General features: G+C 35.1%; 1 protein-coding gene across 1 annotated transcript in view; it reads left to right on the top strand.

The window, feature by feature from the left end:
- Positions 1-27,202, top strand: part of Taf9 (TBP-associated factor 9) — a 72,180-nt gene that overhangs the window by 21,448 nt on the left and 23,530 nt on the right. Inside the window, exons 3-4 of the mRNA XM_090413506.1 lie at positions 8,279-8,410; positions 14,486-14,543. Of these exons, the coding sequence (XP_090269632.1) occupies positions 8,279-8,410; positions 14,486-14,543 (190 nt within the window). The remainder of the gene's footprint in view (positions 1-8,278; positions 8,411-14,485; positions 14,544-27,202) is intronic.

The raw sequence follows: 27,202 nt of genomic DNA, 5'->3' as shown, positions 1-27,202 counted from the left end.
AAATGTTTGGGGAGAGAGAAGAGCAAAACTAGTAACATGTAAGTACTTGCTGGATTTCTTTTCAGGATATACGTAGGCTGTTCAATAAGTTAAGACTATATTTATACAGAAAATAGATTACCTTTAATCGTCATCATTTACATAGTCTTTTTCAAAATAACTACTGTGAGACGCGATGCATTTGTCCCAACGTTGCGTCCACTTCTTAAACACATGTGAAAGTCCTTTTTTGAGAGTTCTTTCAAGACCACCTCTGCAGCTTTTACACATGCTTTGTTGTTTTCGAAATGGCGGCCTCTTAGTGGTTTCTTGAGCTGAGGAAACAGCCAGAAATCGCACGGTGCGAGATCAGGACTGTATGGAGGGTGTGATACAATATCTATGTTGCTCTTCTGCAAAATGTCCACTACACAACCAGCAATATGTGGCCTTGCATTATCGTGGTGCAATAAGAAGCCATTCTTTAGCAATGGATGCTTCCTTTTGACGTGCTGTACCATTGTCCGTAAAACATCCGCATAGTATGAGCCGTTTACAGTATTCCCGGGTTCTACGGCGTGTTGGTAAACAACGCCTTCATAGTCAAAAAAACATTATGGTCATAACTTTACCAGCCAATTTTACAGTTTCTGCTTTCTTGGGGGTAGGCGAAGACGGATGCTTCCATTCACTGCTTTGTTGTTTCATTGTAGGGTCACAGTGATACAACCAAGTTTCATCTGCTGTAATGATGCATTTTAAGAAGTTGTCGCCTTCTTGTTCCAGTCTTTCTTTCCATTCTGTGCACACATCCACTCGATGCTGCATTTGCTCCGGTGTCAAGAGTTTGAGAATCCATCGGGCGCAAACACGTTTCAGTCCCAAATGTTCAGCCATGATTGAGTGAACACTTCCCACAGAAATATTCAGGACAACATGCAGCTGGTGTACTGTAATTCTGCGATCCTCCTTGATGATAATCGCTGCTGTGTTGATCATTGTCTCTCTGATAGACATTGAAGGTCTTCCCTTGCGTTCAAGCTCTTCCACATTTTGCCTTCCTTCCTTAAAAGTTTTATGCCAGCGAAAAACACTTGCCCTTGACATTGCTTCATCGTGGAAAGCTTCGCGTATCATGTTAAAAGTGTCCGATGCCGATTTTTTTGCAAACGCGCACAAAATTTAATCGCATGACGCTGTTCCAAGGACGCTTCCATTTTGACGACTGGTCGCGGCTCGTAGGCATGCCGAAACAAGCTGCATTTAGTCGTGACACTCTGGCACATCAGCCCGTATACGCCATCTATCAACCTCTTTTGTTAATACAGACAGCAACATTTCTTTATTCCACAGAAATTAATATTGTGATGAGTGGTTTCGCAACAGTAAAATTAGTCTTATTACTTATTGAACAGCCCTCGTAGATGATTGTTTGTTTTGAATTATGGCTGAAGCAGCTAAGGCTATGAGACCTATTTATAATGTCTTTTAATTACATGTAGTCCTCTAACCACTCTGCCTGTTTTGTAAGCAGAATGATATACACCCTTGTTTTTAGGAGGAAAACCCTTCCATCTCCACTTTATATATGTGACCAGCTAACTGTCATGACATGGACTAGTCATTACTAAGACTATGTTTCAACATGAAGCGTGCACAAATTGGCATGAAAAGAAGATACACGAAATAAGAAAAGTCTCATTGACTATGTTTTTTTTTTTTATAGCAGTCTCCTTTTGCCATTTCAAGACACAAGCATGTGCAGAGGATTTGAATTAGGAAATAGTTACTGTTTAGTTTTGAGCAGGATAAAAATGAACTTTATAACAGAATGAAAAACACGTACAATTTTTTTTTTTTTTTTTAAAAAAATGAGCGTTTGAAAACCATACCTTGGAGAGTGTCAGTGGTAGACTCTGAAGAAAACATTCATAGAAAAATCAGAATTTCCTAGTGGACTCTGTCTGGTCATGGAATAGAAGAAAGCATATCAAAAGTTCTTAGCAAGTAAATCAATATGTACTCAGAGAATACAGAAATAATGTAAGAAAGCAAAACATTGTGTAGAAGTAGCCAACAAAAGTCATAGGAAGACTTGGCACACAGAAATAAATATCAAGATGGTGGGGGCAAATTTTTCTGGAGCCTATTAAAAAAAAAGAGGAAAAAAGCACTGTAGAAGAAATCAAGTGATAAAAAATTATATGAAACCTGAAGATATTCTTGATGTCTGGTATAATTATTTTGAAAATTGCTAAATGAAACAAGAAGTAACAGAACATCAGTAGAAAATATTTAAGCAGAATGTAATCAGGATTACTTATTAGTACTTGAGGTATAAAAAGCCATCAAAAACCACAGATGTAGAATGGTAACTGGTTCGATGGTATTAATGCTCAAATATGGAGGTATAAAAGTTTTAGTAGCTTCACTGCATAATTCAGAAGGCCCTTGTCAGAGGATAAAATTCTAGATGATTGGAGTAGAGCTCTCATAGTACCCATCTATAAAAAAAGGGAAATAAATCTGAATGTGAGAATTACAGAGAAATTTCCATACTGAGTGTTCCTGGTAAGATTTTTGCAAGCATACTTAAAAAGAGGTTGAGGAAAAATTGTGGAAGAAAACTTGGAGAAGAACAAGCTGGGTTCGGGCCAAATAGAGCTTGTCAGGATCATGTTTTTCACTCTAAGACAAATAGTTAAGAAATTATGGAAATATTATTATTATTATAATGGTGTCTCCATGGAATCAGAAGACTCAGTGTGGGAGACCCTACATCAACACACTAACCATTATTCACATAATACCTATCATACCTATCCTTAAACTCATTCACAGATGAAGCACTCACATTCACCACCCTCCAAGAAAAAAATCTAGTCCTAACACTCTTGTTAACCATGTTGTTACAGTATAAAATGGATCAATAATTAGATTTTGTAGATCTGGAAAAGACATATCACAAAGTTCCAAGAGAAAAGCTTCTCAAAATGCTATAGTTATATGGTGTAAACAAGACATTATATTGAGCATTGCATAGTCTATATTTGAGTTATAAATCAGCAGTTATTATTGAAGGAAGTACTGGAAGATGGTTTTGTAAAATCTCTGATACGTAGCTTATCATGTTTGCTTTTACATATTTTTTAAGAGGAAAGTACTTAGAGAAATGTTAATAACTTAAGTGAGCGTTTGTTAAAATAATGTGGCACATGACATCATCATGTAACACTGTTAACTGATGTCTGATCAGTAAGTCTAATGCTATGAATAGTGAAGAATTCTAAGAATTGACATATATGGCAATTTCAAAAGATGCGCAAAATATGACATCATCATATCCGAAGGGCAATACGTTCGAAGGACACTTGCATCTGTACAATGGAGGTCTAGGCCTATATAAGGCAGGACGTCAAGAAGGACTTTGTTCTAGGATTTTCATGTTTTACTCTCTGCTGCCACATTAGGTCCATTATCGGTCATTGAAAGAGAAGCATTGTTTGTCTTAGGGTTCTCAACCTTCTCTTACCTTGGTTTGCCATTGGTATCTAAAGAGAAGCATCATAGGTTCTGAGTCTTCTGCTCGGGTCTGCCACCATGTGAGGTCTGTGTTGGTAATTGTAAGGAAATAGCTGCACATTGCTGCTACTTTAAGAGTCCTATAGGGCATGGAATAATCAATGACTCGGACAAGGAAGAAATTTGGTGGGAAATCAAGAATGAGCCAGCAGAAGGAAAGAAAGACAAGAAGGAACATTTACATGTGAACAAGATTCACATAAAAGGCTATGCAGAACGAGAATTGTAAGTAGTTATATATGGGATAATTCTAATCAAGAATGTACATCAAATGTGTCTGTTTATTAGATAATGTAAATTGATATTGAATTAAACTTACTCAAGGTATGCTTTATTGTCAGTTAATGCATATATGACTGGCAGGATATTATAGATTGTGAATTAACTTTAAAGGAAGGAAATTAGAACTAAGTTCAAATTAGGAAGAATTGAGAAAAACAAAAGAATTGTTTTTCTATACTTCTATACTTATTTTTCTTCCTTTCCTCTCTTTGTTTTAACATTGCAATTATCTTTTGAATTATATTTGCAATCTTTGCTACATGTCCCCTGAACTTCAATTTCCTATCTACTAATACTCCAAGATCCCTAGCCCGATCAGCTTCTTCTAGCATAATCCCACCAATATAATACAACATTAGATATCTAATTATGACAAAGCATGACTTTACGTTTATTGACATTGAGCTGACATCCATTTTCCCATGCCCACAATTCCAGCTTATTCAAATCATTCTGCTACTGCATATCTGCCGCATTCCTGATTACTCTACCTGCCTTTCCATTATCATATAGCTTTATGTCATCTGTGAAATCCTTCCCAGTATCATTAATGTAGAGATTGAATAACTGTGAACCAAGGACTGATCCTAGTGGTGCAGCACTGGTTATCTTAAATCTTGTAGACTTGCATCTCCCGTATACCATTTTTTAATGTTTGTCAATCAGCCAGCCATCTTCTTATCCACACTAATATTTTATAATTGAATTCCATATTCTCCAGTTTACGCAAGTCTTCCATGCTGTAGCCTTTAGCAAAATCCCAAAGTATCATGTTTTATCCATTCTTCTTGCCTAGCTCAATGGTAACATTATTATAGAATGTGAGCAAGTTGCTAAAACATGACCTCTTTGTAAACCACTCTTCATTGCAAAGTAGAGATTATCCCTATATAATTATATAACCTGGTCAAAGAAATAGCCAGTTTAGCTATTCCTTGCTAAAAGAGTAAACAGCTGAACACCCTTTTAACATCTGTGCTGATATCCCATCAGTCTCTATATAAGTATATAATTATATAGCCTGGTCAAAGGAATAGCTGCTTCATCTTCTAAATAACTTAGGGAATTAAAACAACGTAGATCCGAATATAAATTAAATAATACTTTAATAGATATTTCCGATATTTCGGCAATGTCTCATTGCCATTTTCTAAAGGAACTTAACAAAAGGTAGGAGCACAAACAAGCTCTAACAATATAGTAACTGGAAATGAAGATATGAAGCTATCTTTCTCCTAGAAGTCCTGATGGTGCCCTCTGGCGGGCTAAGTAGCCATTCTTGGCCGTTGGGCTGAAGGTCTGCTGATGTATGCCTCCCAAATTTGGGGCAGTCGCATACAACCAAATTTGTTGAGGTTTGGAGAGTTTCTTAGGGCAGAGGCTGATTCCATAAATAATCTTTCGAATTTATATTTGCTCCGGTGTATTATTTTTGCTTTCTTCCACCGTATTCTGTGGCGAGTATCCAGAGCATGGTCTGCAAGACCAGAATGGCTATATTTGTAAAACCGGATGTAGTCCTTGTGTTCAGATATTCTGATATTCGCTGTCCTGCCTGTTTGGCCAAAGTACGACAGTTTACAACTGCAAGGGACCTGGTATACACCAGGTAGGTCTAGGGGAAGTGGTTGGTCTTTGGTAGAGCAGATAAGGGATGCCAATTTTCTGTAAGGCCTGTAACAGGAGGTGAGGTCATGTTTTTTTAGAATTTTGGTAATTTTTTCTGAGGTGCCTCGGATGTAGGGAATGATGATGGATTTAGAGTAATCTTTTTTGTGGAGGGGGGGAGGAGGGGGGCTGTGGTTTGTAGGTTTTAATATTTTTTGGATTTTTGGGGGGGGGGTAGCCATTGGCTGAGAAAGTGTTTAGGATGTGATTTAGTTCAGTGTTAAGGGCTATGTCGTTAGAACAGATTAGTTTAGCCCTGTTGTATAGTGTTTTTACCACTCCATATTGTTGTGAGGGGGGGGGTGAGATTGTTGGTGGATGTATCTGCCTGTATGGGTGGGTTTTCTGTAAACCGAGAAAACCAAAGTTCCATCAGGCTGGCGGGTGACTAGTGTGTCTAGGAAGGGGAGGCAGTTGTTTTCCTCTTTTTCCAGGGTGAACTTGATTCTGGCGTGTTGGTTGTTTAAGTGTGTGAGGAAGGAGAGGAGTGTTTCAGAGCCATGTGGCCAAATAGCGAACACATCATCAATGTAGCGAAGCCATATGGTTGGTTTTTGTGGGGCAGAGGCTAAGGCTTTTTCCTCAAAGGTCTCCATAAAGAAATTGGCTAAGGGTGGGGAGAGTGGTGAGCCCATGGCTGTCCCCTCTATTTGTTTGTAGAATTTTCCCTGCCAAACGAAATAGCCTGAGTTCATTGTGAACTGAAATAGGGCTGAGATATCGGGAGAAAATTTAGCTTGGATTAGCTCTAAAGTTTCCTTGAGTGGGACATTGGTGAATAAGGAGGAGACGTCGAAGCTGACCATTATGTCATTATGTTGGAGTGTAAGGTTTTCTATGCTGGCTTTGAATAAGTTCCTTTAGAAAATGGCAATGAGACATTGCCGAAATATCGGAAATATCTATTAAAGTATTATTTAATTTATATTCGGATCTACATTGTTTTAATTCCCTAAGTTATTTAGAAATGTATAACCAACGTATTAGCCTATCTACGAGCTGCTTCATCTGAACACTCTTTTAGCATCTGTGCTGATATCCCATCAGTCCCTATTGCTGAATTCTTATTCAGTTTGTGCAATAGCTCTAATACCTCCTCCTCATACACCTGAGTTTTTTCAACCAGTGAAGAGGTAGCAGTGAGCTCAGTGTTGCATATACCAGGCTGATAGCTTTTAGCAAAATAGGCACTTGAACAACCTCTTCTGTGTCTGTTACCCTCACATCATCTGCATTCACTAGAGTTATTCTTTGATATTCATATATACAAGCTAACAGTCTGGCTATGCTACGTTGTTTGCTATTTGGTCTTACAACCTAGACCCATTAGATACATTTTTAGTGTATTTAAACAGCTGACATCCAAAAATACAGTTCCCTATACTATAGAAAAAGAAACAACTGCCTTCCTTTCTGAGACATGCTAATTACACAACTACCAAAGTTCATTTTCTTTTATTGTTTATAGAAAATGTGTGCACGCATACACAAACAGAAGGTACACTGCTTATTGGAGGCCTGAAGTGGCTTGAAAAAGTTCCATATTTGGTCTCTAGAACAGTTTCCAGACTATATAAAAAATTAAGTAAAAATAGAAAAATAAATATAAATTAAATAAAAATATAAAAAAAATCCTTAGCCTGTTCACAGTACAAATGTACTATAGGTTTATTTAGTATATTTGTACTTTCATGGGTGGGAACCACATAAAAAAACATGAGTTTGGATGGTGGTGTGACTGTATAGAGCATCCTCAAAACATTTACATACTAAGGAGCCCTTAGTATTGAATTATTTTTAAGGTGCTTTTTTATCCAGTGGCTAAAATCTCCATAAAATAGACAAGACTGTGTAGCCCCATCCTTCTTATACCTGACACACAAGAGCAGGACAGAACCATCCCCATCTCTTATATTTGAATTAAATCTGGAAATATAGCTAAAAGTTCTTCATGAATATAATTTCCATGCCACTTTCAAATCATCCATGTAGCTAGCAACTTTCATCTGTTCTCCAAATGATCAGCCTCATCCTCTTGCACATCCTGGAGTACACAAGGTTTCTTGTGTGTGTGTGTGCAGCTTAGCTTGTTTCGAACAGATGGTTAGATCTGTTAACCTCAAATCGAATCCTCCTTGAAGAACATAAGTATTATATTCCCAATCATCTGTGTGACAAGTCAGGACTGGCAAACCATGCTCTGGATATTCCTTCACACAGGATTAAATGAAAGCCTCCTTTTATAATATGCATTTGCCAAGAAACACTTTCCTAACATCAGTAAGTATGGTTGCATTAATTTATTTAAAATATGTGAGACATCATTCTAAGAGACTTCTTTGAATTAACTGTTTCTCTCCAGGCCTTTAGAGAACTCCTTGATATGACACAAGTTCCTTTTCAGTGAAAAATTTGAATTGCTTCTACAACAATTTGATTGAGTGCTCTGTTGTAATTTGTACACTGAAGATACCAGTTTGAAATCTAGCAATTCTGTTATGATCATTTAAATTAGTATTACAATATTTGTAATTACCATAAGATCACAGTTTCTTCTGACTAGTGCAGTCAAGAGAAACTGTTCATAAAAGTGGATGAAGATTACAATTAATGTCTAAAAGAGATATCACAAATGAATATCTGAATGATATTTACTTTAAAAAAAAAAATTCTAATTTCTTTAATTAACATTTAAGTTTTGAGGATGAGATGTTGTTTCACAGAAATATATTAAATGCATTTTGGATTATTTTTATTTTTTGTTCAGCTTTTATTAGAGATAGCTCGACAAAAGAATAGTATCCCATTACCACTAATAAAAGCCAATACTGGTCCTCGTCTTCCTCCTGATCGATATAGCTTGACTGCTTGTAACTATAGGCTGAAAAGTTTAAAAAAAGTAAGATCTTATATTATCATTAGGTTGTATTTGTAAAACTTTTTAAATGCATTTCCGTATTTTTTACCATATTTTGTTATTCTCAGTTTACAAAAAATAAATAACTTTTTTAAAAGGTAAATCTATAGGTAATAATTTGAGAAACTATGTTTTGTCAAATTAAATGACTAACAAAATGTACACCTTTTTTTTTTTTTTTGAATAATTTCAGTAATTTATAACTGTTAGATAAACATGAAAATATATATATGAGAGCTGATTTGCAGCTTTGGCAGTTATAGTCTATATTTCAGCAGAGACATTCAAGCATTTTCCACATGAGCTTATTAATAAGTAGACAAACTAATTTCATGAATTTGAGGCTAACTTCTTCAGCATAAAAAAAACTATCCAAAAAAAATTTTTTTTTCATTCATCTGATTAAGTAGATAAACACAAAATAGCAAGCCTGTATCTTTTGTAATACAAGTCTCTTTTTTTATGACTCCTACCAACAAAAGATTGTAAACATATAATATATTGGTGCTATGGATGGGCTTATGATTTCTTATTTATTGTTAACATAATTCAGAAATTCTGCTCTAGAAACCAAACATGGAACAACTTTTTCAAGCTATTTCAGGCCTCCAATAAATGGGACCTTGGCCTCACACAGAGTGATGAAATTTGTCTCCCATATGATGACTTTCACAAACATCCATTTGCACTGCAGGATTCAAAGCATAGTGAAGCTAAGCTGTATAAGCATGGTGTGAACAACTCACTGAGTTGCTCACACCATGCTTAATATATCTCAGCTTTCTTATGTAACTAGCTGCCTTTAATAAGCAGCAGTTGCTCTTGTGCTCTTAAAGAAAGTCACCACAATACATGTACTGATGTGATCACAAGCAAACTAGGATAGTTAAATTAACACATCATGGTTATTGACATGGAAAATAAAGCTTCTCCTACTTGTCCATAGGAGAAGCTTTATTTTATCACAGGGGAAGCTGTGAACTTACTATTTGGCATCAAAATAGTTGTAGGTCAGAAACATTGATATCCAGTTCTTGGTGCTTATTCTATTTCCTTTGTATATATCTGTTGTGAGGCATTCTCATCACATGTCCTTCCCAGTAATTTATTGCATTTTAATTATTATCATTATTATCACACCTCCATGGAGTCAATGACTCATCATGAACATATTACTGATGCCCATTACACCATTATTTGCTTCCTTATCCTGTTATTTTTCATCTAATTGTCTTATTCCCAAAATGGCTCTTTCTATAGAAAGAGCTTTCGTTATGTTGTTTCCAGTTTCTCTAGCTGTTTTTTAGTCATGCTCCAGGTTTCGCTACTGTTAAATTGTGAATGAATATAATTCACTAAGGAATGTTTCATTCATAATTTGACAAGTTAAAAACCTTTGAAAAGGATATGCTTGTATTTTAGTATAAGTTGTATATAGCCTGACAAATATTGGATACCATAATTAGTATATAACTTGTGAATATTCCCGTGTAAAATACCTACTAGATTGTATGTTAGACAATGAATTTGTTATATGCATATTTTCTGTTAGAATTGATATAAAAGAATTACTGTGTAAATTGCATATAACCAACTGAGATTATAAGGTCAAAGTACGTGGGCAAGACACCGGATTGGTAAGTTGCCTCAAGCTGTCACGCGCGCATACGGCACGTGGCGACCTAAGTTTTCGGGAAGATGATACGAAAAGACAAGACCCATGAGTGCAAAGGAATAACGTGTTGGGTGAAATTTTTGGGTTACGAGGAGTTCCGGTAGGGGTTGATATAAAAGGGCTGGACCCCCCCCCTAAAAAAAAAGACTTTTTGTCTTGAGTCTCTGTTCTCTCTCGGTGGCAGAAGTCGGAGGTGTCGGTTCGTGATTAGAGGGATAGCGGATTCCAAGCCCTACGATGTACGAATAGAAGATTTTCGAAGCAATGGGCAACTCTCGGATAAGATACTGGCCAGGCAGCGTGCCTTATGGATGCAGAATCGCCTCGTGCTAAGAATATTCTAGGCATAGATGATCAGTATGCAGACTCCATGAGGACCAACCTAAACTGACAGGAATTTTAGCCTTAACATAGAGGGAAGAAAATGTTTGGAAGGATAGGAATCCAAGAATCGAAAGGACAAGCATGAGGAATCCTCGAGTTCAGTATAGTAAACCTTTAATCAAGTAATGTGTGAGAGGAAGGTAATTGTAACTTAAGAATCATAGACCTCCATAAAGTTTTGAGACTCTATCTAAAATTAAGACAGAACTATGATATTTTAATCGTAGTCGGTGAGCAATATGTGGCATGTATTATAATTGTACTTGTGTTGATTGCTAGCTATGTTTAGGAGCTGTAGAGATGTCTAATTTAGCCAGCTTGATTAACACCTAAAAGTCATCATTGGTTTTATAATCTAAGAATGTGAGCCTTGAATCTTTGAACATAATGAATAATTTTACTTTGTAATCTAGTAGTACAGTGATAATTGAAAGTTCTTTATTCTGTATGATGATCATTATGTTAAATAAACCTTCTGCTCTTATTAATTTAATTTGGTTGCCCGTGTCTAAGAATCCAATGCACCACTAAATTATTTGGATTTAAGTGGGAGATAGTTGTTAATTAAGACCACAACTGCAAACATGGTTGATTATAGAAGGTATTGATAATTGATAACTTAGTATAGAAATAGATTAAATTAACCACGTGCATATCTGAAGGTTCACTTCTTGACTGAGAAGTTTTTCCAATATAAGGGCTCTGGGTGGTGCAGTGGAACAAATAAATTTTCCCAGAACCTTAAGAGAAGTTAACTTCAGAAGCTTTGTTACTAAGGAGTTGGCTTAACCTTGAGACAATCTCTTTGTAGATCAGACTCATGCACGTGATAATCTAAGGGGGTGAATTATATAATAGTAAAGACAAAGACAGACACATTATAGGCACTGCTGAGATAGGACAAATTATTCAAGAGATAGTTAAGTAAAGGAGTTAAGCCATATTAAGTAAACATTACCTACTAGACAACATTATAACACTACCATAAGTCATTGTTAGGAGTATACATTGGTTGTAGATCTTTCTTTTTAAGCGGTTTGGTAAATTACCTTTAAATACAGGGTGTTCGGGATAAATTTGACATATTTATAATTAATTATATTTTTCCGTAAGTTACATGTATTAACACACACTTCTCTTCATTTAAAAGTTTGGACCCTTTTTCATTCATATACAAGATGTCAGAAAGGATGGATAGCTGGAACCCACCTGAATCATGGAAGAGAATAACTTGTATCATGATGATTCGTGCCCGCCATCAAAATAAGGATATTACGACTGCTGCCCAATGCTCCCTGAATACAGTAAAAACAATCAGGCATGAACTAGAGACTTGCAATGGTGACTACGAGGATGTAGCAAGAAGAAAGATCCCTAGCAGACGATCTGATTGCGTTCGTACAGCAGAATTCCTCGCAAATCTGCAGGAACAGGTGTTGAAGAACCCTGGCATTGGAATTCGGGCTTTGTTCGTGGAGTTGCTAACTGTAGTCAAGCCCTGGATAACAAGGGTAGCCAATGGTAGGCCGTATGTATGGCAGCAGGATTCGGCCCCTTGCCACACCTCTGGGAAAAGTCAAAAATGGTTGTCTGAAAATTTCTACGACTTCACCAGTCCAAATGTTTGGCCTCCAAACTCCCCAGACCTTAACCCCATGGATTATTTTGTATGGGGCGCAGTTGAAAAAGACACCAATCGCACTTCCAGTAATACAAAAGCCCAGTTAATGGATAAAATTAAAACAGTTTTTGCGGCCCTTCCCAGGGAGACTGTAGCATCAGCTTGTTCGAGGTTCCGAAGCAGAATTGAAGCTGTGATCGATGCTAATGGTGGTTATTTTGAGTAAATCTTGTTGATAGTATTGTAATTAACTCTGCCTGTAATGTTTTTTTGTCAATTCATTAAATTTAATAGATACAAAGAAGATTTTCTTTTTCCTTACGAAACTGTCAAATTTATCCCGAACACCCTGTATATCTCTATAATGGTTAAATACTTTCCATCCTGTTATTTTAGCTAAACTTTCATTCTCAAGTTTATGGCCATTTGTAATGATTTGTCCTAGATATTTCTATGAGCTCACTATTTCATTGTCTTGGATTTATTTTGATTTATTTTATTTTCAGGCCTATCTATACATTAACATAATTTAATTTTTTGTAACTTTTCTGTGACATAAACTGTGTCAGTGATCACATATCTTTAATAAATATATAATAATAAGTAGTCATGTATCACTGATGAAATGTATGGGTTTTTTCCTTCATGTCTCATAGTCCAATAAACACTAACATATTAGTAGTTGACATGTTGGCTTCAATATTCATAATTAAACAGGATAAAAATTAACCATAGTATTAACAAAAAGTTTTTAAATTGACTATGTCCATGATTGAACACATGCAACTATAATATATCAGGCGATCCAGGTTGACAACCGATGAGTGACGTATTTGTCTGACTTGTAAGCCAGCCTAAAATTTTTTTGACTCCTGATATTATTATTATGTGACACCTCTAGGGAGTCCAAAGACTCATCGAGGGAGAGTGGGCCAACAGCATGGAATGATAAATCCCCTTTCAACTACTAACCACGCTCAAACTTAATTAACTTTTTGTGTGAGCCATTAGTAGCAGAGGCTCTACCAATTGACCAACCTTTGCTGGCATTGTCTTAGTCATTTGTCTTTGGACCTTCTCCAAAGTTTCCTCATCACAGGGAAAAACTAGATGAGCAAATCTGAGCACAGTAGTTCAAGTTTGATCTGACCAGTGCTTTATACAGTAGCATAGGTACAACTATCTCCTTTTACCAACATGTCAGTGTACTCCTTATCATATCAATAATAAACTTAGTCTTATTATTGATATTAATTATATATATATTATATATAATATTAATTTATTATTATTGATATTATTGATAATTAATTAGTCTCTTTCTATCAGAAGGCAGCTGTTGTTTATTGCCTAACCACTACTAACAGTGCTGAGAATTCAAACCAGAAAATTGCCAATAGTTTTGAATGTTACGTGAATTTTTTATACATTAACTGAAAGAAAATTGATTTCTATAAAGGATTAGAAAGTGACTATCAGATGCTCCTAAATGTGATTAGTATGATAAGATATGTTAGTGTAGTCAAGGAAACAAATGGATTATTCACAAAATAATTTTGAATTGTAGTGGTAATGGTTATAAAAAATTATTTTGCATTAGATTTCCACCTAGACTTCAAACTGTATTCCATTCATATCATCATCATCACTGTTCTTTCCATAGCACTACATGAGCATTAATAGTTATATCATTGTTGCAAACAAAGCAACAGTATACAAAATGTGCATTTTATAAGTATCAAATATCTTTATATATCAAATATCTACATACAAACAATTTCACTTATTTTAATCTATAATTCATTCGTAGCATGTTTGCTAATTATGTTAATCATTTCACTATATGGAAATAATGTTAGAATTACAAGGAGTTTAGAACATTTTGAAAACTTGAAATTCCCACCATAATCAAATGGCTCAGTAGATATTATTACAGACTACAAATGCCAGATTTCACACAAACCTACCTATTTGTTATATCTTTCCTTCTTCTTTTACTGATAAATCTATCCATGAAAAGTTGAAAACCTTTTACATAATGATAGATTAAGGGTGATATTACATAATCCATTTAAGATTATTTTTTTTTTCACTTAGGAACACATAAGTTACATAATGCTTTTGGAGGAAGATTGTCTTTTGTTACAGGGAGTGGGAGAGTACTTTATGGATTAGCCCTTACTAAACAAATTTTATAAATATTTTTCTTAAAGGCAAGTCTACTTAATTAAAGCATTATGGTTTAATTCTTTTAATGGAATCATTTTCACTTAGTCCGTAGTTGAAAAAAAAATTTAGTCGGTTTTGTTATCTCTTAAGATTAAATAAAAAATAAATTCAAGGAATAAATTTGATTATTTTTTTCTTATGTTTACAGCCCAGGGTACAAATTACACCACGTCTTAATATCACTTCTCTGCAATCAGGAAATTCTGGTAAGTTTCTTATATTTTAATAAATATTTAGAAATGAAAGCATTTTAGAAATTCTAACCTACAAGGGTGGTCTGAAAAGTTTTCAGCCTTAACCATAGATGGCAACACTATCTGCAAGATTTTTTTTTTTTAAGTGGGTACATCTGTCATAAGCATCCATGTGAAATTGCAAGCCAAGTAGTTTGTTTTATACAGCTGTCTGAAGCAAAAGTGTTCTTTATCCCTTGAAATGGATAAAATTGAGTATCGTGTGGCTATAAAATTCTCATCATCATCATCAAATTCCTGCCACGTACCCTCAAGGGGTGTACAGGATATGATAGTACTACATTAAAAAAATTACATCATTACTAACTTCCTATCTACAATTTTCCTCCAAACAGTCTGTTACTTGTCAAGATTCCAACATTATCAGATCTTATATTTCTATCGTCTAAGGCACTTTGTACTGTATCAATCCACCTATATCTTGGTCTTCCTCTGGGTCGTTTTGTTGCCAACCTGGCAGAGAACACTTGTTTTGCTAATCTTTCCTCGGCCATTCTGTTTAAGTGACCATACCACCTGAAATTAGCTCTGCTAACGCATTCCTGAATGTTGACAATGTCAAGTTCTTTCCTAATATCCTTGTTTTTAATATGATATTGCCATTGATGGCATCTGTTCATGCCTATAATCTTTCTCAGGACTCTCATATCTGCGGTCTCTAGTCTTTGGTCAAGTGTTTTACTCCTGACCCAGCTCTCAGATCCATAAGTTAAAACTGGTTTGAACACTGTCTTGTATACAGCTAATTTAGTGTTCCGACTAATTTCTCTCTTATTCCATATGAATTTATTCATTTGACTTCCTACCATACCAGCTTTGCTGATTCTGTTGTCTATTTCTATATTTAATTTACCATCTTCAGTAAAAATCGTGCCTAAGTAGCTGAAATGTTTTACTTGTTCCACAGGTTCTCCATTCACAACACAGTTGACATTTTCAATGATTCTGCCTATTTTCATTGTCTTTGTCTTTTTATTGCTGACCTTCATACCATATCTATTACAACAGTTATTCAATTTAGTCAGAGAATGTTGCAGACTTGTAGCTGATTTATTTAGAAGTATAAGATCATCTGCATAAAGCAAAGAGCTGACATTAACATCTCCAATTTTGATATCATGTTTAATACCACTTTCCTTCATAATGTGATCCATATAGATAATGAATAACAGAGGAGATAATGTACATCCTTGTCTCACACCAGATTTAACATTAAACCATCTTCCTGTACTTCATTCAATTCTAACTGCTGACTTATAACTCAAATAAAGACTAAGTATTGCTTGATATAATGGCCCATTGACACCATATAACTGTAGTGTATTGAATAGCTTCTTTCTTGGCATATAGGTATTCCATTCACTAGAATTCACTAGAAACTATCATTTAAATGATAGTTTCTAGTGAATTTTTGATTGTAGTTCATGTATAATTCATGCTTTTTAAGTTTTTGTTTAAATTTTCTCTCATTCGGGCATTGTACTGATTACACTATGGAATACCTATGAATGTTTAACATTGTCTGATATTCACATTCTAAGAAGAAAAGCTTTTTTTATTATTAATTTCATAAAATTTTGCGTGTCTTGCAAACCTTTGTGAATTTCACCCACAAAAGTTTCAAATTATTACAATTAGTATCATAAGTGTACTAATGGTTAAATAATACAGAAACTCTCATCTATAACTACAAATTGTAGTTATAGATGAGAGTTTCCATAAGTAAGTCAGTGGTTTTATAACTAGAATGTAGTTGATCTGGAAAGATTTTTTTTTTAGGTGGAAGTTTTCTTTTAAAGAACTTCCATACTAGATTGTGATGATGATAAACCATTCCATCATAATGGATCCTTCACTTCTGATGTGATATGCTAACTACTTTTAACTTTACACTTTTAATGTTAGCATCCTTTCTTACTTCATTCAGTTTGAAAAATTTTATTTTGCTTTACTACAGTTTCTCAGCTGGTTCCAATAAAATTTTTCCTTACAGATGAAACTAGTTTAGAGTGAAACTAATGACAACACTCTGATTAAATTGTTGAACTTCTGATTTTCAGCAGTATCATTAATATCAAATTTGGACATTCCAGTAAGTCAGAATAATCAAGCTGTGTCTTTTATACTTTAATTATACATTTAGTTTTATTTTAATCTAATTTTGGCATTAAGAAGTTAGAAGTTATTATTAGTTCAAATTCTTTTTAAACTTTGCTAATGTTAGATTGATTTGCAGAAGTGAGTCTCATGAATCGAAGATGCCAGTAATTTCCAGTTGTAATATATATTGTAATGGTTGTGAAATCTTTGAAAAATTCCTTATTTATCAATGGAATTTGTAAAGTCTTTAACTTGTACTTCTCTCAATAAATATAGTAAAAAATACTATATTTATCTCTGGAGTTGTATTATCTCAATATAAAAGCTGTATATGCAGCTCTTATATTCACAAGCTAATTTTTATTTATTATTAAATAAAAGCTAATTTTATTTTTTATTATCACTTATCAGGCTACCCTGTCACATTTCAGTTTGATAATAAATCTCGATGCAATGCCAGAAGTTATTTGTGGTCCCAGTATTCAGGCTACAAATTTTGGCAAAGTTATGATATCACAGATGATATACAGAATATAAATAGCTGATTGGCATGAAGTAAATCACCATTATGTAGGAAAGAAAAGATGCAATCTGCTGTACTGTATCCTAGTTTGCCTCTGTGTGCAGTTTGTGCATTTTCTTCGTCATGGCTGAAATTATAAAGCAGGTAGATGCATTTGAGGAGAGAAATATATTGCATTTCTGTCCAAGTGAACTGACAACCAAAAAGAAAAAGGCTGGTAACAAAAAATTCTTCAGACTACAAAGAAGTTTACTTATCCTTTTTTTTTTTTTTTTTAAATATGGATCAGAGAACTAAGGAGATTAAAGAATGTTTTGAAATTTAAAAAGGATTCACATTCAAAACTTTCTACTCTCTAAGAAAGAAGGCAAACTCTGAATATGCCTTTGCTTATTTTAATTAAAATAAATATCCTTTGAACTTCATCTATGCTTTTAATTTCATAATTTGTACAAAGCCACTAATGCTCATATGTACAGTAATGTTTTTATTGTCAAATAGCATTACTTACTTATCCCATTCGTGCCCCATGACACATAAGGCCGAGATCCATTTCTTCCATATATCTCTGTCTTGTGCCACCAGCTCTCTCAACCAACCAAGTTAGTTTTGGCCTTCCTCTTGTTCTTTTTTTCTTCTGGGATGTATGCCAAAGTCAATGCTACTCTTGGAATCTCCCTGCTGTCCATTCTCAGTGTGTGTCTAACCCATATCCATCTACTTTTTTTTCCCCCCCCCCCCACTGGTGACCTTTTTTTTTGCTCTAACTGTTTATATAATTCATTATTTGCTATATGTTGATGCCAAAATGTTCTTAATCTTTTATGCAAACATTTTGTTTGAAAATCTGCTTTTGAAGATCTTTATTTTGGCACCAACATATAATAGTTGGATGATTTCCATATATTATTCGATTTTCTAAAAGTTTCTGTCAATCTTAGCATTACATGTCTGTCAGTTCCACCTTCAGATCAACATTAGCTCCCAAGTATGTAAAATTATTAACTTCTGTTTCATGTTGATCAAGTTTAATTTCTTTGTGGCTTTTGCTTCAATTTAAGAACTTTTATTTTAATCACATTTATTTTAAGACCAATGTTTTCAGATATTTTATACAGAGCTTATGATTTTGCTTTTATGTCGGTGTATTTTGATGATATCAAAAACTGTGTTGTCTGCATTATCCACTTTTTTTTTACACCTCTAAATTTTCTTATAATCCAATCAGTGACTATGTTAAACAATAAACCATACATTACACAACTCTCTCATACATCAGTTTTAATAGTAAACCACATAACGGACCACAACAATTAAATTGTATTACATTAGTTCTGTTAAAACATATGGAAGTCGTAAAATGTTTGATTTCAAAGTTGCAAGTGTTGAGTGGTCAGACTGATACTATCCCTGCTTTGCAACTGAGTTCACATCTTACAATCTTACACTGACATGTTTGTGAAAGTCTTTAGATAGTAAATGATCTTTCATCACTCAGAGTAAAATATGCCCTTCCACACGCACCTTACTTAATGCAGCTGTAGTCACTTGATTCTGGTAAACAGCTAGGAAAAATACTATATTTATCTCTGGAGTTGTATTTTTCGCCTGATTTACCCTAGTCAACTCATTATCATAAAAAGTTATTCATGTACATTCATCATCATCATCATCAAATTCCTGTCATGTACCCTCAAGGGGTGTACAGGATATGATAGTACTATATGAAAATTTTACATCATTGCTAACTTCCTATCTACAATTTTTGTCCAAATTAATCTGTTACTTGTAAAGACTCCAACATTATCAGATCTTATATCAAACCACCTACATCTTGTAGGTGGTTTGATACAGTAAAAAAAGGAAAAAACCCTTCCTCTGGGTCTTTTTTCCTGCCAACCTGGCAGAAAACACGTTTTGCTAATCTATCTTTCCTCTCCCATTCTGTTTAAGTGACCATACCACCTGAGATTAGCTCTGCTAATACATTCCTGAATGCTAACAATGTCAAGTTATTTCCTAATAATCCTCATTTTTAATATGATATTACCACTGACGGCATCTGTTCATGCTCCTAATCTTTCTCAGGACTCTCTTATCTGCGGTCTCTAGTCTTTGATCAATTGTTTTATTTCTAACCCAGCTAACTTGACTAAGTTGACTTCCTACCATACCAGCTTCGTTGATTCTGTTGTCTATTTCCATATTTAATACACAATCTTCACTGAAAATAGTACCTAAGTAGCTGAAATATTTTACTTGTTCTATAGGTTCTCCATTCATGATTCAATTGATATTTTCATTGTCTTTGTCTTGTTATTGCTGACCTTCATACCATATCTATTATAACAGTTATTCGATTTAGTCAGGGAATCTTTGCCAACTTGTACTGGATTTATTTAAAAGTATAACATCGTCAGCATAAAGTAAGAGCTGATATTAGCATCTCCAATTTTGATATCAAGTTTAATACTGCTTTCTTTCATAATGTGATCCATATAGATAATGAATAACAGAGGGGATAATGTACATCCTTGTTTGACACCAGATTTAATATCAAACCATCTTGTACTTCCTTCAATTCTAACTGCCAGCTTACAACTCAAATAAACACTAGGTATTGCTTGATATAATGCTCCATTGACACCATTCAACTGTAGCGTTTTGAATAGCTTCTCCTTGGCACCTTGTCATATGCCTTTTCCAGATCTACAAAACGTAAATTCAGGTCTTTGTTATATTCCCATGATTTCTCAATTATTTGTCGTAAAGTGAAAATCTGATCCTGACAGCCTTTATTTGGCCTGAATCCAGCTTGTTCTTCACCAAGCTTCTCTTCCACAATCCTTCTCAAGTATACTTGCATAAATCTTACCAGGAACAGTGAGTAGAGAAATACTTCTGTGATTCTCACATTCAGTTTCATTTCCTTATTATATACGAGTACTGTGAGAGCCCTACTCCAATCATCTGGAATTCATCCCTGTGTCCAGGCCTTCTAAACTATGCAGTGCAGCCACTGTAAGACTTTTATACCTCCATACTTGAGCATTTCTAGTTGAATATCATCTACTCCAGCTGCCTTTCCATTTCAGACTTTTGATGGCTTGGATATGTATTCCTGATTGCATGCCTGGTCAGTGTTTTTTACTACTGTGCCATCATTACTGCTAGTTTCATTTAGCAATTTTTCAAAGTAATTACTCCATACATTCAAAGATATCTTTTTTTTCCAGTTTTCATGTCACCTTTATCATCTCTAATTCCTTTTACAGCACTCTTTCCTCCATTTCTGTGTTTTTTCAACAGTCTCCAGAATATCTTGCCACCTTCCTGATATTTATTTTCAATGTTCTTACCATTGAAACTAAACAAAAAGTCTTCCCATGACTTTTGTTTTTGCTAGTTTTACACAGTGTTTAGCTTTCTTACATTGGCTCTATATTCTCTCAAAGCACAAGCTGACTTATTTGCCAGGAACTTTTGATATGCTTTCTTTTTTTCCTTCACTGTCTCTTTAACTTCCTTTATTTGCTTTAAAACTTTCTTACATGTTCTTCTTTTCAATATGAAATTCAATTTTATCCTGCTCTAGACTAAATGGTGATCATAAATTAAAGATTCCAAGAAATTATATTCTTCATTTAATCCTTTATCCAAGTGTAAATTGCATCTGAAGTAACTTTGTGACTGGACAACTTGTATATAGAAGCTAATGACTTCACATCACTTGCCTTAGTATCTCATAATGCAAAAGCACATATCCTTACAGATCTATATAATGCTATGCATTATGGGAAGGGTCACTTAACGTGCAAAGTTTGATTGCTTACACTTGGATAAAGCATTAAACCAAGAATATAATTTCTTGGCATCTTTAATTTATAGTATAACCAAGCGGATAAACTTTCAACATAAATGATGATCATTTTCAATTTCAAATGTATCCAATATATACAAGACCTAATGTATCCACACACTCTATCTTACCTCTCCTTGAACCCATTAACAGACAAAGCACTCATCACAACTGACTCTGGCAATCCATTCCATTCATTCACCACTCTCCAAACAAAAAATCTATTTCTCACATCCCTACTGACCACACCTTTCCAGGGATGACCCCCTTGTTCTGGCCCCTCTAGCCAAGTGCTGAAACATTTCCCATGCATCTATCTTATAAAATCCTTTAAGCAACATAAATGTTTCTATCATATTCCCTCTTTTTCTCCTATCAACCAACTTCTGCAGTTCCCACACTTTCAATCTATCCTCATAGGAAACATTCCACAGGCCACTCACCATCTTGATCACTCGCCTCTGAATCCTCTCCACTGCTTCCTCATCCCCCAAGAAACCCAGGAGGACCAGACTTGAGCACAGTTATGCAGATGTGGATGTATCAAGGCTTTATAAAGAGGAATTACAACTTCCTTATCTCTACTTGTTAATGTTCTTCACCAGCCAAGTAATCTTATGGGCTACCTTAGCATGTTCTCTGAACTTGAACTCTCTGTCTACGGCCACTCCTAAATCACTAGCTCCATCTATTTGCTGGAATAAAGTGCCATCAATGTGTTACACAGCTTTTATCTACAGTAATCCCCTGATTAGTGCATCCCCGATTAGTGTGTTTTCGATTAGTGTGTCATTTTTTTTCGATACCCAAATTCGATTAGTGCACATATATACATCTTAAAAATAAATGTTACAGATTTAAAAAATTTTCTATCTATACATTTTTATGGCTAACTATTTTAAAAAATCACTCACCAGAATGAAATAATTTAGTTACTGATTTAAAACATTTTACAAAGTTATTTTTAATGGCATACTATACTACTTCCATGTACACTATGTATACTATGTTCCAAATTTTTACAGCCAAAATTTATGTCGTCTGCTATAGTATGCCCACGGATTCAAGACCCTTTGACACTTCTGCACATGTCACGAAAAGGAGAATCCATTCTGATAATAGGGTAATCAATCCATCTTCTGGGATGAATTGTTTATTATTACACGTCGGAAAATTAACCTACTCTTTTATGATCATTGTAGTTTTTAAAGTGGTAACTATTTTGCTTGTATAACAGTTGGAAAATTTTATCTATAAAGCACGTGATTTCACGTGTTGGTGACCAATTCGTTCGTCCTTCATTTCTTTCACCTCTTCAATGATAACGTCCAAGAGTTAATTAAATCTCATTCTGAAGAAGTGAGTGATTCCGATCTGCTAAATTTAGATGCACAGCGCGAAGATCCCAAAGAATATGAAGAAAATTTAACCATTGATAGTCAGCCAAAAGAGATTTCACAGAAACAATTTGAAAATATTTTTGTACAATCGAAGTTTTTAAGCAGCAATGCTTAGAGGCTGACCCTGATGAAGAAAGAACCAGAAAATTTTCAGAAGAGTAGAAGAGGCAATAGGGCCATACCGTCGGTTGTATGAAAAAAAGAAACAAAATTGCCACCAAACTACGTTAGCTCAATTCTTTGTTAAGAAGTAGAATAATAAAATTTATATTCTGAATATGTTTTATCGTCTTTCCGCTTCATGGTTTTCCTTTAACTAGGCCCTGAGACATACCTTAATTCTTTTATAAAAAAATTAAGGTTCAAGAAAGAAATTTGAGGAACGAATTATACTTTTTCTCATAGGTTACTATATTCAATTAGTGCATTTTCGATTAATGCACCTGTTTTAAAGAACGCATTAGGTGCACTAATCGAGGGATTGCTTATATTTATCCCAAAATGCATAACTTTACATTTCTTGACAATAAACTGACATCCATTAACTTTTGCCCATACTGACATCCTATTTAAATCATCCTGCAAGCTCTCCACATCTTGATAAACTATTATTCTACCTAATTTCACATCATCAGCAAACAACTGAATATTTCTTTCAGGTTATTTCCTATATCATTCATGTACAAATTAAACAGCAATGGTTCCAGCACTGAACCTTGTGGTACACCACTAGTCACCTGTTTTTGCCTTTATTCTGCCCTCCATATACCGCTTTTTGATATCTGTTCAACAGCCAGATATCAAACAGATATCACTGGTTAAGTGGGTAACCCTGTTATTCACTTAACCAGTGTCATATCCCCCCCCCCCACATTTGTTCTAATTTGTGTAACAATGTTCCATGTGGTATTCTGTCAAATGCCTTTGCAAAATCATCATGTAGCCATTTCCTTTATCCATATTATATACTCTATATAATAGAGTATATCCATACACTCTATTATAAAACGTTAGTAAATTACTAATTCACCCTTCACAAAGCCATGTTGACTTTCATACGATATCATATTTTTATCTACACATTCTTGAATTCTCTTTTTTTACCAATTTTTCTAATACTTTTACCACCATGCCTGAGATACTGATTGCTCTATAATTTGCTACTGTAGTCTTAGAACCTCCCTTATACAAAGGAATAATTTTGTCCTCTTTCCACTCCCTTGGAACTCTACCAGAGCTGAGACTTAAACAGCTTAGTCAAAAGGCATTGCCAGTTCCCTTGCACATTCTTGCAGAACCCTAGCTGATATCCCATCTAATCCTACAGATGTATTTACATTGAGATTCTGCAATATCTAAGAACCTCCAATTCATTTACCTCTATTCCCACATTAGTGTCTGTCACATATGTTAAAGCAGAACCTCTCTAGGAAGATATATGCTTGCAAAGAGGCCACTCAGTAACTCAACTATTTTATCCACTTCTCTCTCTCTCTCCCCTCATGACCATCTTCACTCATTAAGGTCAATCTTCCATGGTTATTCTTTCTCTTGCTTGCCACATAATGAAAGAACTCTTTGGGATTTCCTTTGGCCTGCTCAGCTAAATTCTTCTCATAATCTGATTTTGCCTTCCTTGCCATGCTGGCACCTTTCTTGCCTGAGTCTTGTACTGTTCATGAGTTTGCTGGGTCACCTTTCTATTTATATACCCTCCACAGCATTTTCTTCTGCAGCTTGTGCTTAATGATATTACTCATCCATTTAACTCCTACCCGAGGTATTAAATTTAATACTGCTTCCTCTAGGTCAATGTTTCTCAAATGCCAGGCTACGGCTTCCCTTATACTGGGCCGCAAGAAGTTCTGGAATTTGTCATTTTAGTTTTCTAAGCATTTTTCATGAATAAATATTTTATAGTAGAAATATTCTGAGGAGAACAATATTCATGAATGTCGAAAAGCTCAGGCCCAGAATGCCTAAGTAACATCTGTGTAGCAAATGTTAGTGATCAAGCAGCTTATTTTTAAACATGGAAATATTCATTTTTGGGAATTTTTTTGGGAAAAAAATTATTGGGAATTTTCAGATATCGAAATCTTTCAACATTAGGGAAAGGGAATACCGCTGTTCATGACCATTCATAAAAATTTCCTGCAAGACGAAGGGGCGGCATATCCTCTGTTCTCAAATCTGAACGAAATAACATCTGTGTGGCAAATGTCAGTGACAATCAGCAAGGAAGTATAACAAAAATATTTCCACTGAAATTGAAGATCAAGGCAGTCTGTATTGTTCTCAAATCTAGTAATACTGAATACTATTTCTTAGCAAGTTTGCATTGCAGTATGTAAGAATCCTGAGTGCCATGATTTTTTAAAAGTAATAGGCCTAGTAATAGACTCATATCACTGACATCATTCTTCACCACAAGCGACTAAAATAGAAATGGGCCAGACATCTATCCAGAAGAGAAGATGGACCACCATACTAACGAACTTGATTCCAAAAGAAGCGAAATGAGGGTGGCGATGTCCTAAAAGAAGGTGGAGTGATGAATTGTCAAATTTAGTTGGGCAAAGTTGGTCAACCATTGCCAAGAACAGAGAAAATTGGAATGAACTGGAGGTGGCCTTCGTCCAGCAGTGGACAGAAAATGGCTGAAAAGAAGAAGAATAGGCCTACAGATTTAAATTTTAATATGAATAAAAGACAAGGGACTTTGTTTAATTTTAGTATTTTAAAAATCTTCTATTGAAGGTGTTTGTAATGCAACAAATAATGAATCATCCACCTCAAGCCTACAGAGTGATCTCCAGGATGTACAAAAGGAGGGGAAAACTACCTGCATGTCGAAGAAAAAATCTGCATTCACTCGTTATTGGTCTTTCTCTGGGTTGTTTTCCTGCCAACCTGGCAGAGAACACTTGTTTTGCTATTTGCTAATCTTTCCTTGCCCAATCTGTTTAAGTGACCATACCACCTGAGATTAGCTCTGCTAACGCATTCCTGGATGCCGACAATGTCAAGTTCTTTCCTAATATCCTCGTTTTTAATCTGATATTGCCATTGATGCTACCTGTTCATGCCTTTAATCTTTCTCAGGACTCTCATATCTGCAGCCTCTAATCTTTGGTCAAGTGTTTTACTTTTGACCTAGCTCTCAGATCCATAAGTTAAAACTGGTTTGAACACTGTCTTGTATACAGCTAATTTAGTGTTCCGACTAATTTCTCTCTTATTCCATATGAATTTGTTCAATTGACTTCCTACCATACCAGCTTTGTTGATTCTGTTGTCTATCATCATCATCATCTTCCTTATACCCTCTTTTACCTTGCGGTGTCGAGGGTCCATTGATCATCGGACCTCACTCCGTTTTTACAGGATAAGGTGGTCAGCCTTATGCCCTGGTGTATCCTATGGCCTGTAGTGTTGAGTTCTCAAGGCCAGTTTGCCTGCTTGTGGGATGAAAAACCCCAGAATAAACTGGTGAAAAAACCCTGCTGTCCACGCCCAAGACTGGCTAACTTGGCTATGGCTGAGGATGATCCTTCAGCCTCACGTCACCGACGGGAATCGAACCTAGGACACTCCTTCCCCAGGCATATGGTTGCGAAGCGCATAGCCACTAGGCTAACCGCGTGGACTTCTGTTGTCTATTTCTATTTAATTTACTATCTTCACTAAAAATTGTGCCTAAGGAGTTGAAATGTTTTACTTGTTCCACAGGTTCCCCATTCACAACACAGTTGACATTTTCAACAATTCTACCTATTTTCATTCTTTGACTTTTTAATGCTGACCTTCATACCATATCTATTACAACAGTTATTCAATTTAGTCAGGGAATCTTGCAAACTTGTAGCAGATTTATTTAGAAGTATAACATCATCCGCATAAAGCAAAGAGCTGACATTAACATCTCCAATTCTGATATCATGTTTAATACTACTTTCCTTCATAATGTGATCCATATAGATAATGAATAACAAAGGGGATAATGTACATCCTTGTCTCACACCAGATTTAACATTAAACCAGCTCCTGTATATCCTTCAATTCTAACTGCCGACTTACAACTCAAATAAAGACTAAGTATTGCTTGATATAATGCCCCACTGACACCATATAACTGTAGTGTATTGAATAGCTCCTCTCTTGGCACCTTCCTTACTCCATAATTAATTACTAAGTAATTACTCCATAATTGAAGGATATCTTTTTCTCCTGTTTTCATGTCACCTTTATCATCTCTAAATCCTTTTACAACACTCTTTCCTCCATTTCTAAGCTTCTTTAACAACCGCCAGAATATCTTACCAACTTCTTGATATTTATTTTCTATGTTCTTGCCAAAGTCCTCCCATGACTTTTGTTTAGCTAGTTTTACACAGTGTTTCGCTTTCTTACATTTGTCTCTGTATTCTCTAAGAGCAAAAGCTGACTTATTTGCCAGGAATGTTTGAAATGATTTCTTCTTTTCCTTCACTACCTCTGTAACTTCCTGTGTCTACCATGGAGTCCTGATTTTTCTATCCTTGCAGACAACTTCACCACATGCCTCTCTGGCTGAATCAATCAGGGTTTTATTCAAGGCTTGCCACTGAATCTCCAAGGTTTGGTTCCTTTTCTCAAACTCTTTCATTTTTTCTTCAATAATCTTTGTGTATAGAAAGGGGGATGGTAAATCCCTTTATGTTTTAATAGCCGGGTACGAAACTCAGAT

Source organism: Typopeltis vanoorti, chromosome 24, assembly GCF_054136105.1.
Source record: "Typopeltis vanoorti isolate ZY-2024b chromosome 24, IOZ_Tvanoo_1.0, whole genome shotgun sequence".
Classification (NCBI taxonomy): domain Eukaryota; kingdom Metazoa; phylum Arthropoda; class Arachnida; order Uropygi; family Thelyphonidae; genus Typopeltis; species Typopeltis vanoorti.
Note: the sequence above shows the minus strand (reverse complement) of the source record. Positions and strands in the feature narration are given on the sequence as shown.